We start from the raw sequence: 16,025 nt of genomic DNA on the forward strand, positions 1-16,025 counted from the left end.
GAAGGCAGTTCTGTGATACTTCCATCCCCGGTCCAGCTCCCTTTAACTTAGCTCACTTCTTGATTTTCCTCAGCACATGGAAGGCAGGCTTTGTCTTGTGTGTGTTTCTTCTATCTATAATGGGCTGTAATCTCTTTAAAGAATGATGCTTAAGTTTCTTTCTTATGTCATATGCAACAGGATTGCAGTAGAAATGCAGGCAGGAAGGAGTCTGGCTGTTGCTTTAAGGGGTCCAGGTGTCTCTAGACCACAGATGTGTGTGAGGCCTGATGCCGGAGCCAGACCAAACACCTGGAATCGGCTGTCATTCTCCGCCCCCCGACCCTCCTGGTCTCCTAGTGAAAGTGGACCAGTGAAGGGCAGCAGGGGCTCTCCGGGTGTGGAGCAGACAGGGCAGCCAGCAGCCTGGTTACTGCACAGACTGTGTACCGCAGCTGGAATAACTGAAACCTGGTTAGGATGCCTTCCTACGTGATATTGAGGGTTTTAAAGAGAATGTTCGACTACCCTGTTTCGCACATTTTGCCTCGTGCTTATTCATCCCTTTTTCCTCTAAAACTCCTTTACTCTCCCTGGTGTCAGCTCCGGAAGAGGGAAGCAAGAGATGAGACAAACATCTGTTCCAGTTGATCGGTTAGAAAACAATGTTACCCTCTCGCAGCCGCCCCTGAGCAGGACTCTGCGGCGCGTTTCAGGGGAGCACAGAGGGCTCTGGAGACCCTGCACTCTGTCTCTCCCCTTCCCTCCCGGAGCTTGAACTCTTGTTAGGGAAAAGCAGACACTCGTGAATCACCAAAATTGGCTACTTATTAATAAGCGCAGATCAGTTAGCTCCAAACCACAACTACATGTCACAAAGGTTCATCAAAAAAAAAAAAAAAAAAAAAAAAGACATTTAGTCAGTGGCTTGGGTCAGTTGTTGAGATTTCCCTGAGCCGGCCTTGCCGTCTGCTTCGTGAGCCTGGAAGGAATGGAAACTTGCCTGATGTGTGTCAGTTGTCCCACTCAGCGTCCTGCTGGTCAGCCTGTAAGTTTCCCACGCTGGCTGAGATGGGGACTCTGAGAACTGGAAGGCCCGGTGGACAAGAGAATGAGATGCAGAGAGGAAGAAACCAGTCCTTCAGAGCCAGCGGGGGGACCCTCCTGCCCCGGGCAGGCAGGCGCGGAGGCTGGTCCCAGGTTCCCGGGAAAAGGCGGTACCCGAGACGATTCATTCCAGAGTATCGACATGACATTTAATGTGTTCCTTTGGAAGAACTTGAAGCTGCTGCTTTTTCTGTGAAATGCTGCCTTAGGTTTGCCCTGGTTTCTCAGCCTTGCAGGGTTTTAAGTGCGAACGGCACCCTCCTCCTGCCTCACTGTTAAATACGGCCCCCGGGGAGACACAGCAGTTGCCAGGAGATGGTCGGCAGGTACCAAGAATTTTTCTCACAGACAGTTTTTGGAAAAGACCCTTAAAGCTTATTTGAAATAACCTTGAGAAATTGTTTCGGAAGAGTCTGGAGCTCCTGACACCACAGGTTCACACGCCTTGTGAGCCATGGCTGGGGCCCTCACCTCCAGAAGGTTCTAGCAGGTGGAACACAGACAGCCTCGGCCGTCAGGGTGGGTTCCTGGAAGCCTCGATGGTTTTGCCTGAATTTCTGTTTAGCAACAACCAAGGCAGAGGCCAAATGGGACCTCTCTTAGTAACGTTGCAGACAGCTGAAGAAAAAAAGGAAGAATATTTTATACCCTCCTTTTCCTGAAGAATATATGATGATAACCAGGAAATAAACCTCTAAATAGCATAGTAGAGAGAAAAACTGGTTCCTCTTTTCCCATTGGCCTTTAAAGTCCCTCGAAAGGCTTTAAGGAAGTCCCTTAAAAATGGGAAACATACCAGTCAACTTTGTAAAGAATTAAAAAAAAAAAAAGATTGCATGAAGCAGACAGCATTGACGTGGCCGGAATTCGTTTCTCAGCACCTGAGAAACCTCGTAGCATCAGTGCAGAGAGTGTTGAGAATGAACAGGCAGAACCCTATCCTCTGACCGCTTCTAGAATATGAATCCCAGCTGCACAGGACACGGTCCACCTACCTGGGCCCCCACGCGGGCCACCCAGCATCTCTCCTCCTGAGCGGGATGGGCTGATTCGTGTGGTCACCTGGGGGTGAGGGAAGCCGCCGGGTCTTCAGGACCCTCTGGCAAGGTTCTGCCCCGCAGCCCCGATCCTGGGCGGGACCATGAAGCACACACTGCCTTGCGTGGCTGCAGAAGTGCGCCCGGGCAGACGCTGCAGCTGGCGTGTTCCCAGCCCTGCAACCCTGTTCCCTAGCTGCGTCCCCAAGGCTGGGATCAGCCCGGTGCCGCGTAACACCAGGGCCCTCCGTGACATCGGGCGTGACATGCGGCTCTCTGAGGCCGGGCGCTCCTGACCAGGGGTGTCTGCTGACCCAGGAGCATCAGGGACGAGGGTCCCGGAGGATAGAGGTCACCACTGAAGAAAGGAAGCAGCCAGAAATAAGGGTTCTCAGGCCACTAGGCTGACTCTACTCTCTATCCCATTACCCAGAGTTGGTGACTTGCTAGAGGCCATATTTAGATACTCGGGTCCAGCTTGGGTCCCGGGACCCGCACACCTTTGATGCAGCTTCAGTAGATGGGGCGACAGTTCCGCTTGATCGTCACACAAACCCCACGGGGCCGGGGCCTCCACACACATTCCATAAAGATTGGGGATAGTGAGGGGTGCTAAGGAGGAAAAGCACGAAGGAGGGCCAGGAGTGCTACGGACACATAAAACAGGGGTGGGGTGCACTTGAAATGGGGTGGCAGCGGCGGCCTCCCCGAGACGGTGACGTTTGCGGGAAGCCTTGAGGGAGACAAGGGAGAGGGAGCCATTTGGAATTTGGGGGAAGCAGTCCGGGCAGAGGGAACAGCACGAGCAAAGGCCCTGAGGCCCATGTGAGGAGCAGCGAGGAGCCCAGCGAGGTGGGGACGGAAGAGCAGGAGGTGGTCAGGGTGGCCCTCGACCCAGGCACAGACCTCAGCTGTCACTCTGGTGAGACTGGCAGCTCCCTGGGGGTGTGAGGCAGTGGGTGACATGTTGTGATTCTTGTTTGAAAAGATCACTCTGGCTTCTGCGGGGCGTATTCCTCAGGAGGGGTGGGCGGAAGGCCAGCCAGGTAAAATGCACGCCCATCGCCTGGCATGCGGCAGGCACATGGTTCATGTGTGACTAAGGAGTGAACGTGGGTGGTGCAAAAGCTGTTCTCCCCAGACCTTCACTGTGGGCCCACAAGAGAGACCCCCAGAGAAGCCCCCTCAGCCCGGTGCCACGGAACGCAGCCCTAACCCAGCCAGCACAGGTGGAGGGAGCGCAGTAACACCCCTCCTTCAGGGGAACTGGGTGGGATTCTGACCTGTGCTCACCCCTTTAAGACCCCCAGACTCACACCAGAACCCACGAGCTTGCATGAAGGACCATGGTGGGTACCTCTCCATCGTCTGGAGAGACTTAACATGACTCCCAGTTACCCAGAAGGGCTGGGACGTGGGGTGAGCTTCCCTGGCGTTTCTGATACAAATTGTCTCTAGAACAATCCATGGACAGTAATTCTTTACATCCCCGTGGGGATTTGCAGCTTCCTGTCCATGCTTCCCACCGTCTGCCCTCAGCAGAGTAAGAGTGAGCCCTTCGAGAGTTTGGAGCTGTTCTCAGCCTTGGGTGTTTTTTGTTGTGTCAAGGCCAGGGTCACGGCTTAAGTTTCTCCCAAACGAGACTCATCACCCACCCCGAAAGGACCCCTGCTTGTGGGGAACACGCTCACAGAAGTGAAAAGCAGGGTGCAGGGAGGAGGCCTGCCTTAGAGGCAAAGGCAAAATGTTCCTCCCCACAGGCAGAAAGGACGATCTCGGAGCCTTTATGGTCTGTGCAGGGTGTAAGGTGGCAAATGCACCCCCTCTTCGGCACGGATAACTGAGAAATCCAACTGAAAGCTAACCAAAGTATTTCCTGTGTTAGAAGTGGGCAGCGCAGGAAGACTTCACATGTAGAAAACAGCTGTGGGCTAAAGCAGCTTCCTTCACATCTGAAGACCAAAGGACAGCTTTTATCCGTAGGACCCAGACAGCCCACTGCACCCTTACTGCTTCCTCAGAGCAATACGGAGAACTCACCGTCCTCCCGCGTGTCACCACAGACGTAACTTCTGTGTTTCCTGGAGCTGTTGATTACTGGGAAATTTAAAAAACAATGACCAGCAGCACACAGAATGCCAGTGTAATCCCGCCTCACTGCCCAAGGCCACTCCTGAGTTGTTGTTGGTGGGTTTTTTTGCGGTACGCGGGCCTCTCACTGTTGTGGCCTCTCCCGTTGCGGAGCACAGCCTCCGGACACGCAGGCTCAGCGGCCATGGCTCACGGGCCCAGCCGCTCTGCGGCATGTGGGATCTTCCCGGACCAGGGCACGAACCCGTGTCCCCTGCATCGGCTCCAGCTGAACCCCACAGCTGCCCCCGGCCCCCTGCCTCCCTGGGTCCCATGGGGGATTTCTCCCTGCAACTTGGAGCCACTTCTGTCGTTTCCCTCTTGGAAAGGCTCTGGCAGTAGTGGTGCCCAGGCCAACTTCTATTCTTTTTTGTCACTTTTGAAAAACAACGTGATTGAAATATAATGTGCGTACCATACAATTCATCCATTTAAAGTATGCTACTCAGTGCTTTTAGTATATTCACAAAGTTATGCAACCATCACCACAATCTAATTTTAGAACCTTTTTATCCCTCCTGAAAAACAAAAACATAAACCCACTAGTAGTCAGTCCCCATTCCCCCCACCCCCAGCCCTAGGCAACCACTAGTCCACTTTCTGTCTGTCTGGATCTGCCTGTTGTGGGCGTTTCGTGTACATGGGATCAGACAATACGTGGTCTTTACTGACTGGCTTCTTTCATTTAGCACGTTCTCAAGGGTCGTCCGCGTTGTAGCCTGTATCGGTATTTTACATGTTTTTGTTGCCAGATAATATTCCATTCCGACCACACTTCGGTTCCATGCATCATGTGGTGGACATTTGGGCTATTTCCACTTTTTAGCTATCGTGAATATTGCTGCTATCAACATTTCTGTACTGGTTTTCCATTTTGAGATGTGAAGAATTCAGTCTGGTAAAATGAGCAATCTCTCCATGGCCGGGATAGACGGAGATCTCCGTGTTCACGCTCCGTGAGCTAGCTGGAGGGTCTGGAAACATCTTTCTCCACGAGGGCCTAACAAGACATTAATTTTCAGTGTTTAGTTAAATTCAGTCATAGATGCATAAATGTACATTATAGTCATGGAAGGGGGAGAGAAAAATGCCAGACAAGCGTTTTCAAGAACGTTCCACCCGCTGGCCGGGCCCCCGCACAGGTGGGCGGGCACAGTGCACGCACTTTCTCTGCCCGTCTGTCTCTCGGTCCAGCTGCCCTAGCTTTCTGCTTCAGAACCCAGGTTGATGGGCCAGACCAACGACCAAAAAAGAAGCCAAGCCCAGAGCCAGGTCCGGGGCCAGGACACAGCCCCTTCTGCTGGGTTGGAAATTCTGGAAGCCATCCTTGGGCCATTTGGCCATGGTAATCAGGCTGGCTAGTGCCCACTGGCCTTGGGTTGCCAGTGCTGCGTTGAGTGTGTAGGCTTACCCCTTTCCTGGTCCTCAGAGCCATTCCAAGGGGTCTGAATAGCCCAGACAGCTCTCTGATCTTCCGCTCAGTCCGCCTTCCTGCTGGGAGGGTATTTAGCGCTCACCTAAAGCTGGAACCCCAGCCCACTGTTTCTCTCCCTCACCATGGCAGCTCTCAAAACCGTTCCCTTCGCTAATTGTCCTGAACCAGCTCATCATTTCCCACACTGATGGCTCAGTCACAAGGACCCAGGGAGAGCAGCCACGTTTCTTCTCTGACCCTGCCCAGCGTTATCCCGGGGGACAGTCCTGGACGGCAGCCTTGCCTCAGAGATAAGACGCCTGGTGCAAATCCTTGCTCTTTTGCTCTCCGGTGAGTACAGCTAGAGAAAACAGGCCACAGAAAGGCCCACCTGTTTTCGGAAAGCCTCCGACAGAGCTGCATAGAACACAGCAAATCTCCAACCAAGACGGTGGTTTCCTGTGTCTCTTGAAACCCTTGTGGATATCCAGGTGTCAGAGGAGCCTCACGAGGCCCAAGAAGTAGGACATCTTTCTCTAAAAGCAACTGCTGGAGTCTCCAGACGCCCGCTCTGTGTCTGAGCCGCTGAGTGACCGCAGTTGGCCCGTTGGCATCCAAGTTACTCCTGAAAGGGTCTCCCCAGGGGCGTCTCGCTCAGCTGCTCTCAGATGTGAGTGGGGCCGACTCCTGATTCCCAGCACCACTCACGTGTAAGAAATCTCTGAATTTAAGATACATATTAACCCGTGCAATCAGTGTTTCTCCACCTTTTATTCTTCCTGCCGTACCAGGGAGGCTTCTAAGACATTTTTATTTCCTAATTTGTCTCCTCCCCTGAAACACCACAGAAATACCGTTTACCTGTATATTCTCTGTACTTCTATCTGCGCGTTATACAAATAAAGAGTAAGATATTTTTGCCCCCCGATGGCATGCCATTAACTTTGCCACCAAAGCTTTCAAAGGCAGGGGTTTCATCTGCTCTGTTCACCGCTGTCACCTGGAGCCTAGAACAGTACCTGGCACATACCAGGCACCCGGTTGATGAAATAATTAGGGTTGGCGTCTCCCATGCCCCTGGGCATCACGCAGCTCCAAGCACCGTGGTCTCTTCTGGTGTCTCCACCACTGCCCAGGGTGGTGGGTACCTCTTGCTGACCCCCAAGGAGGCGTCAGGAAGCTGACAGCCTGCTCCTCCGTGCCACGCACAGGGGCCCCGCCCTGTGGTAGCACTGTCTGTTTGTCAAGGGCAAGTGACATTTGAGCCCCATGGAATAATTACGGCAGCCCCCAACTGCCTCTGTGTTTGCATCTCCTTAACTCGCCCGTGGATTGGCAGTTCCTGAGACATTCTATCTGGTCCAGCACAGCACACCGGGCTGCATCTGGGGACACACCGGGAGAGGGGCAGGCTGTCCTCATCAGCAATTACAAACAAGCCCTCCATTGTCAGACGCACCATCTGTTTGCTTGCTTCCACCAATCGGCTGCCTGTACGCCCAGCATCACCAGGGCCGAGGGGCTGCAGGGGAGGGGGATCGAGAAGCCCCTTCGTGGGGAGAGGGTCAGCAGCACGGGGCCCTGGGAAGCCCAGCCCCTCCACTGGAGGAAGACCCACCTAGAGATGTCCCACGACTGCCGTCTTCCAGGAGCACGTGGTGCATTGGGGGAGGACAGGCAATCTAGATCATCGCATTGTCTAAAGGTCCCTCAGAAAACATACCAGTCCAGCACCAGGAAGCAACGCTGCCCGAGAACTTCCTGTGCCCCTAGAGCTCGATCACCGTGTAAAGAAGGAGCCATTAACAGTGGCTAGAAATCAAGTAAGACAGAGAAGCCTAGTGTATCATCACGATCAGTTATTTATCCTGAAGTTTCCAATCCCACATAATTTTGGAGGGTGGGGAGGAGTGAAATTTTCATTGATGGACTGTACAGTACAGCTTCAGAGAAGCCCAGATTTCTTCCGGAGAGCCCCACCTAAGATCTGTCGGTGGTCCCTCCTCCGACGGCATCCGTCTTAGAAACTGGCCCTGGTCACCGTGCCTGCCTTGCTGGTGAGGTCAGCAGACAATCCAAGTTTACAACGGCGGCCGGACAGACAGCAGTCCATGTCGTTGATAAATGTCCTTTGTCCAGATATGATGGTGGTCTAGTGACACTGAATTCAGGAGTACTGTGGCGGTTAGGGTGAGGAGCTGTCACCTGACGCGGAAAGAGGCTGCGTTTGCTAAGGAAACCCACGTGGGAAATAGGATGGCCGTGGTGAGGGGGGAGTTGGGGTAGTTAAGAAAAACTATCACAAAGCACAAAAGAGCTCAGAGCCTCTCTGGGGTCTGGCAGGACTGCTGGGGTCCTGCTACTCTGTGCGCGAGGGTCCGATGTCGTCTCTGCAGGGTCCCTTTCGCAGCCACACTCTGCACAGCACACTGCGTGCTTCCCCCCTGGGGACTGTCACATCGCAGGTGCCACCCGTACTGAACTGACACACTGCGTACCACTCAAAACCTGTAAAATGAAACTTGGAGACATGTAAACTTGTACACTTGGAGGGTGTCAGTTATTTTTTCAAGGCATCCATAGAATTCCAGTTGCTGGTCTTGAAAACTCTTCTCTTTGACTGTATCTTAGACCAAATATTTAGGAAACATCAGGCAGCAGGGACAGGATACCAAGGTCAGTGCCACCCAGTGTCTGCGGGGCTCCCAAGAGCATCTGTCACACATCCTGGGAGAGCTAACGTTACCTTCGTTTCACACCTATCTGGGTGACACCAGCTAGAATTCTGTCCTGCCGAGGGACTTGTAGGGGAATTTCCAATTCGTAATGATCTCTGAAACTGCAAGAACACTCAGGCGGCCCAGGAATAAACGTATTTTTAGCACTGTGCTCATATCAAGTTGGGCTGTGCGCGTGCCAGGCTTGCATTCACTTCATTTTATGTTCTTTCCCTTCAGATACGTAAAGGCCTCGGCGCAGTATTTGTACAAGGTAAGACTGACACTTCAGCGGATTGGCCAACCACCCTGCTTATTCACTAACCCATCTCCCTCCATGGCTGACTCAACGCTGAGATGCCCACAGGTTCCTACCTCCTGCTCTCCTCCACAGGGGCTCTGCCCTGCGTGTCTGCGCTGCCTGCCCACCCGGGAAACCCAGGCTGGCCTTTCTTCGGCCCCTGTACTCTGGGTGGAATCCCACACCAACACCTGCCATCCCAGAAAATGTCTTTGTCACCCACCCTTTTGTGTGCGGGGCCTCGGGGAGCCAGTGGACCTGGGGCCGCCCCCTTTTTTGTCGCCGAGCCAGGAGGAGCAGGGTCTTGAGATGGGCTGATAAGACGCAGCACGTGCGGGCTGGCCTTTGACCGTTGGCCTTAATGGGGCCTCCGAGGCCTGGGCTGGGGAGGGCAGGTCGTCCCGGGTCTGCTGAATGGAACAGCTGGGAAAGGAAGAGCAGACAAAAGCTGGGGGAATCTCAGAGGGTGGAGAACCCCGGGATTGCTGTGGTTTAGGACCCAGAGGGCAGGCCAGCCACGGCAGGTGTGACCTCCGTGCGCCTCCCCTTTCTGCCCCGGTCTGGAGTCCAGGCCCGTCCTGTGCGCCCCAATGGATGGCAGACACCCCACAGCAGTGCTGCAGAAAAGCCTCTTGGGGTGGCCTGGGCTGTACCCACTCATGGGCTCATAGGTGGAAGGGAGAGCAGATGATGAGGAAGATGACGGGGCAGGTCAGGGAGCAAGGTGTCATTTATCAACCGCGTCACCCACAGTGGGGCCGCAGCACAGATGCCGTCACTGCCTGAGAAGATGTGGAGGGGAAGTTAGGGGCTAGAGTTCTTGGTTTAGCCGAAGCACTGCCCACCTCCCGCAGGCAGGGCCACTGCCACAAGGAGCTGACCCTCCAACCCAGCTGCCCTTTCTTAGCCCCTCAGCCACGGAATTGCCCCAACCCCGGGCTCACTGGGGCCAGCCCCCAGGGCGGCACGAGCCGCAAAGCCCAGGTGCCCATGTCGGCAGGGCAGAACAGCTGTACTGTCCCCTCCAGCAGTGGGGATGCGTGCAAAAGCCTTTATTTGCTGGGACCCCGTATCCACACGTGTCCTCCTGCCCCTCCACAAAGGTGGCCAAGTGGGGCTCCAGTGTCCTTTGAACAGACCCCCAGCTTCCAGCTCGAGGAAGGGCCGGGCGGGGGCAGCGGCTGTCAGCAGCCAGGAGTGGAATCGCCCCCTTTGCGGCCGGCCTGCTTGGTCTGCAGCTGCCGCCTCCCCATCAATCACGGGGTACAGTGGGCACAACGGGAGCCAGGGGACGGGCCAACAGAAAGGTGGGGACTGGAGGAATGCCGGGGGCGTGCAGGGCAGGCTCCTGCCCGGGCGTGACCTTCCCGGGGCACCCGGTGGTGGGTCCACTGCCCTCAGATGCACGAAAGCCGCTTTGCTGCAAGAGCTTCGCAGCTCGTCAAAGTTGGCATCACTGTGCCCACCCGCCACGCCGCAGTGCAGGACCGAGAGGGGCCCCCTCCTGCCTCCCTGGTAGGGGTGGAGGGTTAAATGTTTCCCTTCTGGCCCAGAAGTACTCTCACTTAATATCAGGTCTTTGAACATCACTTTATCTCTTTCATTTACTTGCTTTTTTTTGGGAAGGGGGGGTCCCTCTCCCAATCGATCTGATTCCAAAGTGGGTGGGGTGGTGCCTAGTTAATAACGTGAAGTCTTACACAATTCGAAGTGAAGGTATTCAAACTAGAATCGTACCTGGGATTCAGTCAGGGCTGTTCGCCCTGCGGCCCGCTCCCCTGGACTACATGCTGATGTGATGCCCACCTCTGGCTCCAGGGTGATGGGGCGATGTAACCAACACTGCCTCCACCTCTGATGGCAGTACAGCTCTGCTGCTTTTAGCGAAAGCAGCCTGTTTTCAAAGACAAAAACAGCAGGAGAGAGACCCACAACTCTTCTCTCTGCCGCGACCTTCCTGGGACCAGAGGGAGGAGACAGAAGCCCGGGCTGGGGGACCTTAAAGCTGAATTTCGGAACAGCACCGGGGAAGGTGGTCTCCTTGGCTCCAGGCGTGTCTGCAGGTATTGATTCCAGAGGCACTCCCTGGAAACAATGAGGTCAGATCCGAAAATGACAGAAGATGCTGTGAATAAGGTCACTGCGTACATTAATTTCAAAGGCCAGTAATGATGGAAATGGCAGTAGCCAAAGCCCCAGAAGTGAAGGATGTCGGGAGAAGGTTAGAAAGCCTGCTTTTGAGGAAGCTGGGGCGCAGCCCAGCAGGGTTTAAAAATAGGTTATTAGGAGGGTGACGTAACGGTCCTCCCTCGAAGCACTGCCCAGGGGACCTGCCTCAGCAACCGCGGCCCAGTGTTGCAGCAGCGGGCGCCTGGGTTCCTCCGAGCAGCCCTGGGGACTGGGGGCGCGGCGGGCACGCAGCCTTCAGCTTCATTCCTTTTTCCCTCTGGAGCTAAACAGCTGTAGGCACTTCTGGATGCATTCAATTAGTCCTGACCTCCTGTCTCAGACCCCTTGGGGAATAATCGAGTTGTAACTCCTGGTGTAAAGTACCAGCATGTAGATCCGTGTAAATAATAACACCGACCGGTCCACAAGCTACCCCTGAAGTTTTTCTTGCTCTTTCATTGACTCTGGGCCGTGCTGCTCCTTTGGCTTCCCCCGTTCCCCGCACTGTCATCAGTGCCTTTTCTCTTCATTCTTTATCGCAGATTGGACGGTAAGGCCCAGTGAATTTCAAGAAGATTCATAGCTCCCTTTATGCTGCAGGAAAGTCCAGAGCAAAGGCTGGGAAGAAAGACCTTGGTCTGTGGGTTCATTCAGCAAACACCCCTGCACGCACAGCTCTGGGCGGGGGTCCAGCCCTCTTCCAGGGGCCGTGGCACGTCCTCCCTCCAACCTGTGCCCACGTGGGCCTCCCTCTGCTTCCTTGCAGGGCCCTGGCCGCCAGGCTGAGCCTCCTGCACGGCGCCTCTCGGGGAGTGTGAGACGGCTGAGAGTCCCCCACTTCCCCACCTGAATCCCCAAACCCAGACTCCGGGAACATCGCTGCCCTGCTGGTGCCCTCAGCCGGTCTCCCCGTTCACCGTCTTCTGAAGTTGAAGAGGAATCCCACCGAAATGCTGTGGATCGGACTTTCAAACTAGGCGGTGGCATCTCAGGAACCCTGGGCTTCGAAGGAAGAAAAGAAAAAGTCGCCAACAACCGGAGACTCGCCCACTGTCACGCGGCACCGGTGGGGCTGCCCTAGCAGAGGAAAAAGGAGAAGGTTCCGGGCTTTCCGGGAGGGCGGGGGGCAGCTGACTCTGTCCGCCGGTCGTTTATAAACCCATCATGTCTCACCGAGGGGCCGGTTGTTGGAGGAATGTTCCCTGCCTTGATTTTGCTCATTCTTCTTCTGTTAGGATTTATGGTTAGTCTAGAATTTCATCATCATGGAAATTGGCTTTCCCTAGAGTCTCGAGCCCGGGAGAAGTTTTACCTCCGTTGCTGTGTGTATTCCACCTGGTTCCTGATGCCCGCTAACTGGGGAGAGGTTTCCTGCCCCTGGCCCTGCTGGAGGCCCTCCAGGTGATGATGGTGAAGCTTCTATCACAGAGCGCTCAGGTGATTCTAGAAACACAGGGTCCTGTCCCCGCCAAGCTCCCTTCCAGGCACCTCCGAAGGCTTTGCCCTGTGGTGCCCTGCCGGCAGGGGCCTCACACACGTTTCCTGACACACAGAGCTTTAGGGTGACAGATCCCGAGCAGAGGGTGTGTGATCCCTACTTTGTACCCATTTGCCTCCCCAAGGAAGGCCTGTTGCATCTTTTTAAAAAAAAAAAAAAGAAAGAAAGAAAGAAAGCCCCACCTTCCATCTGTGCTTGCCGGGCGCTCTTGCTGGGGTCGGTGTGTTGGGTGCAGGCCCTCTGCTTGTCATCTAGGCCCTCGGGCCATCTGCAGAGTAAGCCCAGGGCTCAACAGGGGAGCCGCCAGCTAAGGGCTTGGAAAGGTCTCCGTGCAGGTGCTTCCCCACCTCTCCACTCTTGCCCTCACCTGTGCACACCCCCAGCCTACCTTGGCCACCTTCCCGCTGAGCCCACTCTCCCGCAGAGCTGCCGTTTCCCCTGACCACCCAGGTCCAGGTGGCTGGGCTGGTACCCGACGTTGGCAGGAGAGGTGGGCAGACCCAGGAGCCAGCCTTGGTGTGGGGACAGTGGAGAAAGGCTTTCCTGGAAGGAGGGGACTTCTAATTCTCGAGGGAGCGTGTTCTTCTGTTTTACAGAGGATTGCAGGTAGGACTTGAGGCCGGGCCCACAGAAAGGGGGAGCTCGAGCACCGCTGGGACCCGAGAGAACCAGGTTCATTCCAAACAGAGGCCGTGCTCTGGGCCGGCCTGTAAACGGGGCCGATTTGTTGCTTTATTGGGGACTTAGTGGCAACATAAAGGGTGACCGGAAGTGACAGCCTTTTCTGCTGTGTTAGCAGCTGTCACGATTCTTAGCTTCCTGGGCACCCCCTCCCCGACCTTAAGTGATGTGGGCTGTCTGCTTGGTGTGCTTTGGCCCACGTGGCTCTGGACTCAGCACGCTCGCCGCTGCTCCGTGGTACCTCATTCCTGCGGGAAGGGCATCCCATGCTCCTGGGCTCCCGAGTGCCACGGAAGCTCTAGCTTCTGGGAGAATGTGTCACCTCTAGAATACCCCTGTTGCAGAATTCTTGGGTTTAGTCAGTGTCAGGATTCAGAATCGCACTGAACCCCCCCGGACTCTTGCACCGTGATTCCACTTCATCTCCAGGAGCCAGTCCTGACCTGGAGTGGGAAATCCGGTTGTAGGTAGCAAATAGGTAGAGCTTCCTATAATCCCTCATGATCTTTGGCAGCCCCGTGGCCCTAGAGGACAGCCAGAAGTTCTGTGGCTCTTAGCAGTAACAGCTTTGGTTTGGAGATTTGGAACCGGGAGACAGGAACCCTAGCGACCAGTTTTGCTTGCACTCACATGCACTTGAATCGTTCATGTTATTTGGGGTGGAAAATTGAAATGATCAAGTTTTTTTTTTTTTTTTTTTTTCACTTAGAAAAGCAAATATCGAGCTTCTGTAATAAATGCCTTTCAGCAAAATTGCCGAGGATCACTCATCCGGTGGGGACCCCACCGGAGTCACAGTGCTGACTCGTCACTTCAGTAGGTCAGCCATCTGTAAACAGAAGTGGCCCTAAGCGGCCCAAAATAGATAAAGACTTGCTGGCTTCCAGGCAGGGCCAGGCCAGTCCCCTCACTTCTCTGCACGCTGATTTCCATCTGAAGCAAAGATGTTGTTCTATAGTCTCACTGAGTAGGTTTTTGTCCTTAAAAAAATAGTAATTCCACAAAATGAGGACATTTGAAGTGGTAAAACCTTAAGTAGACAGCAGTGGGGACGTGTAGCTCGGGTAAGCGACTGTCACAGCGTCTTCCTGCGGTTAAGGCTGCAGTTCCCGACGGCCGCTGGGAAGGAGGGGGTTTCAGCCTGACTCTATGAGCGAGGCCGGCTTATGGGACCTTAGCCTTACCAACAAGATCCTGTGGCTCGGCAGACAATGCAAATCACGTCTTCCCGACCTTCCTCAGGTGTGACCACTTCGTTCACTGTCCTATCTGTATCATCTGGAGGTCTGAAGGACGCTTTCATGTTTACTGTGATGTCGTAGATGTAACTGTGCTACCTTCATAGCTACTGAAGGGGAATGTCCACATCCGAAGGGAAATTCAGCAGGAAACAACCATGTTTTAGTTGCACTCAGTACCTATGTATGACATACACATTAAGTGAATGTTTTCTTGTGTTTTCAGGTCTACAATATTTAGTACATGTAAATGAGGATGAAATTTGATAAACCTGGTAAATTAAGTTATAGGGTGTCATGTGATTTCTATCTTGCTGTCTCTTATTATTTAATTTTCCTGATGCTCCACACCTGGGCTTATACCTCCATCGGTGTAGACTTTGCCTGTAACCCACTTGGCAGGCACGGTGTCCCGTGGCGAGGGGTGACCCTCGCCCAGAGAAGCACACGGCCCACCGATGGCCACTACCTGACTCTCCAGTTTGCCCTCTGTCTTTAATTCTGATTTACTGTGACGACTTAATAAAGTAGAAACACAGTACTCATGTGCCACGTTTCTCTTATTTTCATTATAGTTTGTAGGAAAATAAAGTTTATCCTGGCATCTAACAAAAGATGGTTTACATTTTTATCAGACGAAGTTGTTCAAAAGCATTTTTTTGAATCAAAGCCTTAATATGTATCCAGAATGGTAGCCAGTATGGATACAGGGAGGTTTGCCAATGTATTCATGTAAAAATTGACCTCTCAGTTCATACCCTGGAATGCCAAGACCAAGCATCATTGATCTCCTATATCCAAGTCCCTCCTGTTTTCGTGATTAAATAGCCAGGTGTGTATCAAAGCCCACAGTGAGCCCCGGCCTGGGCTCCCGTCTCTCCGGGGCAGCCTCTGCACCAGCCACCCTTCCAGAGGTGTGGAGTCCCTGACCCTGCTGAGCAAGAGGCCAGCTTTGAGGGTTTGTCTTGTGAAGAAGTGGTAGGAAGGATGTAATAACGCTTCCTGCTGGTGTGCTAAAGCCCGGTTGTGGCCCCAACTCAGGACTCCAGCCACATTCGGACCACCTGGCCAGGTGGCCCCTGCCAGCATCCTGAGCTACTCCCATGCTCTGGACAGCAGGGGACTTCCAGGACATTAGACAGTCAAGCTTTGTAAAACGCATCCATTCGTCCATCTGCAAATATTTGTTGAGTACCTGTTACTTACAAGACATGTAGTGACCTCCACGGGGATCCAGCTGCCTTCCTGGGAGCCGAGTAGAGCCTGAATCCATTTGGCTTTTTTTAGCTTTTGACTGTTAGCGAGAGCTCGCTTGAAGGTATGTTGTGCCTTTAATACTTGGTCCCTCATAAAAGGAAGCGGGATGATTTTATTCGTTACAGAGGCTTCGTAAGATGCTGAGTCCTACCCAACCCCCCCACCTAGATTCCCATCATGAGGTCTCGGTAGAAACCCATCGTCTGTTTTTCTCAAGCCTCCCAAGCATTCTGATCTGCAGAAGGATTGGGGTGGAGGCGCTTGGACCAGCCCCATCGAGATGCATTGGGCAGCCCTCACCTGCAGTCCCTCCCGCATGTGCATCTTGGAGGGGCCGGGAGTGTGAGGCATTGGGGAGACCGAGAGCAGCTGCCTCAGGGCAGCACCCGCTCCCCTCTCTAGATGCAGATGTTTGTTCACTTCTGTACACCTCTGAAGTAGTGCTATGGTCCTGTGTCTGTGTATAAACTAAATCGGGGCCACTTGATTTGTTAAAC

General features: G+C 53.9%; 1 protein-coding gene across 1 annotated transcript in view; it reads left to right on the forward strand.

Annotated features, from left to right (window-relative positions):
* RALGAPA2 (Ral GTPase activating protein catalytic subunit alpha 2) overlaps nt 1-14,812 on the forward strand; it is a 282,968-nt gene extending 268,156 nt beyond the window's left edge. Inside the window, exons 39-40 of the mRNA XM_004270420.4 lie at nt 8,625-8,658; nt 11,621-14,812. Of these exons, the coding sequence (XP_004270468.2) occupies nt 8,625-8,632 (8 nt within the window). The 3' untranslated portion in view covers nt 8,633-8,658; nt 11,621-14,812. The remainder of the gene's footprint in view (nt 1-8,624; nt 8,659-11,620) is intronic.
* Nucleotides 14,813-16,025: the final 1,213 nt, after the last annotated feature.

The sequence above is a fragment of the Orcinus orca genome, chromosome 16 (genome assembly GCF_937001465.1).
Source record: "Orcinus orca chromosome 16, mOrcOrc1.1, whole genome shotgun sequence".
NCBI classification, from domain to species: domain Eukaryota; kingdom Metazoa; phylum Chordata; class Mammalia; order Artiodactyla; family Delphinidae; genus Orcinus; species Orcinus orca.